Source organism: Xyrauchen texanus, chromosome 8, assembly GCF_025860055.1.
Source record: "Xyrauchen texanus isolate HMW12.3.18 chromosome 8, RBS_HiC_50CHRs, whole genome shotgun sequence".
Lineage (NCBI taxonomy): Eukaryota > Metazoa > Chordata > Actinopteri > Cypriniformes > Catostomidae > Xyrauchen > Xyrauchen texanus.
In genome coordinates, this window is record NC_068283.1 from 7,247,909 (window position 1) to 7,251,195 (window position 3,287).

A 3,287-nucleotide genomic window follows, 5' to 3' on the forward strand; every position below is an offset into this window, starting at 1 on the left:
GGAAGGGATCCCTGGAGGCATAGATGCATGTGCGTCAACCAGGCCTTTGAATTCAAAGTTGAGCCCTGGAACATCAGGCCCCTTCCACCCTGGCCCTGGAACATCAGGCCCCTTCCACCCTGGCCCTGGAACATCAGGCCCCCTCTAACATCAGGCCCCCTTCAACCTGCCCCTCTAACATCAGGCCCCCTTCAACCTGCCCCTCTAACATCAGGCCCCCTTCAACCTGCCCCTGTAACATCAGAACCCCTTCAACCTGCCCCTGTAACATCAGAACCCCTTCAACCTGCCCCTCTAACATCAGGCCCCCTTCAACCTGCCCCTGTAACACCAGAACCCCTTCAACCTGCCCCTGTAACATCAGAACCCCTTCAACCTGCCCCTCTAACATCAGAACCCCTTCAACCTGCCCCTCTAACATCAGGCCCCCTTCAACCTGCCCCTCTAACATCAGGCCCCCTTCAACCTGCCCCTGTAACATCAGAACCCCTTCAACCTGCCCCTGTAACATCAGCAATGAGTCCTGGTCTTGGGCTATTGCTCCCTTCTCCTGACTCCCCTCAGTCTGAGGCCTCCTCATGTGCTGGGCAACGTCGTTCTGGCATTCCAGAAAACCAGCCATTAATCTCCCACCAAAGGAGAAACAGGGGACGTTGTGGCTGCAGTGAGAAGCTGCTTCAGTCGGAGAAGAAGAAATTATCTGAACTCCAGGGAATCAGGAGAGAACTGAGAGCCCTGAAGGAGCAGCAAGGCCAACATCATCAGGAGGTTATGGCCTATAGGAGGGCTAAATTGGAACTCCTGCAACAACAAGCCAGCAAGCCCTCTTTAACCATGTTTCTACCAACCGACAGTAAGTGAAAATTGTGTTATTTACTCAGTATGGAAAGTCAAATCATGTGTGGCTGACAGCCATGTCATCTTTTTCTTTTTCAGATCCACAGATGTAACCCTCTTTTTTTTTTTTGCCTACATTGTTGGCCTTCATGCCTCCCAAAATCCAACCCCTCGTCCTTGTCGTGGGAGGTGGAAACAGACTGGTTCTGGCAAATGGAGCTCTGGTGAAGCTGTGTGGTGCATGGCATTCAATTTATTTTTCAGTGATGAAGTTAAAACCCTTCAGCAGTTGAACTGAAATACAAATAAATAAAAAAATGTTATGGCCAAATATACTCTTTTGTAATATGTATTTCAAGTGCTTTTCTAATACACTGGGCATTCAGTTTAATATGAGTTAAAGAGCATACTATTGTAACTTGACTCAAAGTAGTATATTAATGCCACATAAAAATGCAGGCATTACTGAGTGAAGCTGAAGCATGTTTACCATGCCATGTCATCCTTTATTAAATACCTGAATAATGTGACCAAGCCTGATAATGAAACATATGGAATGTAACTTTTATTTTGAAGTGGTAAGCTACCATCACATAAATAAACCATAAAGTAAATGAAAGTTTTGTTAATTCACAACATTAATATAATTAAAGACAATATAAGCCAAACATAACACAAAACACTCTTAAGTACTTAGACAATTCTTAAGAGAAGAATGAAAAATATGAAATAACAGAAAGACAACAGCCTATTTTAAACCAAATCAACATATACAATATATTAATGTTGTACCATATTACTATAACAAATCAAAGATGGTAATAATGAATTGTAGTAATTAAATTAATTTAGAATGATTATTAGCTAAGGTGTTTCTATTAACTCTGGTGCATCAAAAGCAGGTGTACTAATGCCTCTCCTAATAAAAGTTACACTTGTGTGTTTCAAGTGCTCAACAATGGCAGCTTTACAAAGATTCTTACAGCTGGAGCACAGAAGGCGGCTGAGAAGTCAATCAGTTTATATAAATGCCCACATAAGGACAAATTTTACCCCTCTTGACTCACTATCTGATGATGCAATTTTAAGAAAATTCCGTCTTCCAAGGACCAAGACTCTTGAATTATTTCAGATAGTGAAACCACACCTTCAGAGGGCAACAAGAAGAAACTACGCCTTAAGTCCAGAGGTGCAGTTGTTAGCTACACTGCGTTATTTTGCTGTTGGAAGTTTTATGGAGGTGGTGGGTGATGGCCTGGGAATCAGCAAGTGTTCAGTCAGCAAAACTTTGACAACAGTAACACCTTTGCTGTTACAGCTGATGAAGAGCATCCTGGTTTCCCCCAAAACTCCTGAGGAAATACAGTTGGCCAATCAACAATTCTATGATATTGACAACATCCCCAGAGTGATTGGCATCATTGATGGCACCCTAATCCCAGTATTAAGCCCTAAGGTAAATGAGCCCTTGTACATTTGCAGGAAGGGCTATCCAGCCATTAATGTTCAAGTAGTGTGTGATCACCAGGGAATGTTCACTGACATTGTGGCAAAATGGCCTGGAAGCACACATGACTCTTTTGCATGGGCCAATTCTGCAATTTGCCAGATGGCTGAAGAAGGTGGCTTTGGTGATAGCTGGCTGCTGGGAGACAGTGGATATCCTCTTCGCCCCTACCTCTTGACACCTGTGCAGCATCCAGCCACCATTACAGAGGAAAGGTTTAATCAGGCCCATGGAAGGACACGCTCTATAGTGGAGAGGACTATAGGACTGTGGAAACAACGTTTTCGCTGCATCAGCAAGTCCAGTGGTGGCCTAAAGCTAAACTCCACCAAAAGCTGTTCTGTTATTGTGGTTACTGCAATTCTCCACAACATTGCAGTCAGGGAAAATGTCCAGCTTCCTGAGGAGGAAGTTGGTGCCGTTGGAGCCGATGGTGAGGAAGATGCTGTTTCTGATGATGATCCTTTGAACCCACATCAAGGCAGAATGCATCCTGCAGGAGCAGAAGTCAGAGAACTTTTAATTCAGAATATGTTTGGATGGTAGGCTAATATTTTACAGTTTGTATACTGTGTTTTATTTATCTATTATTTGTTTCATTTAATCTGACATAACTTGTGTTAATAAATAATGCTGTTTATTTGCCTATGTTTCCCCCCAGCAGACTTCACTTAAATACTTTTGCAAACAATAAATATGTATTTGTTTCTTATAACGCCATGAGAATATTATATTCTACTACACAAAACTGCTTATTTATAAAATGTTTCTTCATTCATTGAATATATATAAAAAATACTGTGGTTTGAGTGTGTAATATTATAAATAGCCTATGTTAACGTATGTAAATTAGCCTACGTTTCCTTAGCGTTAAGCACTGCATATGTTGCGTATATGTGTAGGCTACAGTAGGCTACAGATACAATTTAATATTTAAGGGTAA

General features: G+C 42.0%; 1 protein-coding gene across 1 annotated transcript; it reads left to right on the forward strand.

The window, feature by feature from the left end:
- The first annotated feature begins 1,795 nt into the window (after nucleotides 1-1,795).
- On the forward strand, nucleotides 1,796-2,890 carry LOC127647511 (putative nuclease HARBI1). The gene has a single exon (XM_052131780.1). It carries the CDS (start codon nucleotides 1,796-1,798, stop codon nucleotides 2,888-2,890), a length of 1,095 nt encoding a protein of 364 aa, XP_051987740.1.
- The last annotated feature ends 397 nt before the right edge of the window (nucleotides 2,891-3,287 follow it).

Bases quoted from the DNA above. Each gene is read 5' to 3' on its own strand.
- LOC127647511 (XM_052131780.1), top strand. From the start codon at position 1,796: ATGGCAGCTTTACAAAGATTCTTACAGCTGGAGCACAGAAGGCGGCTG.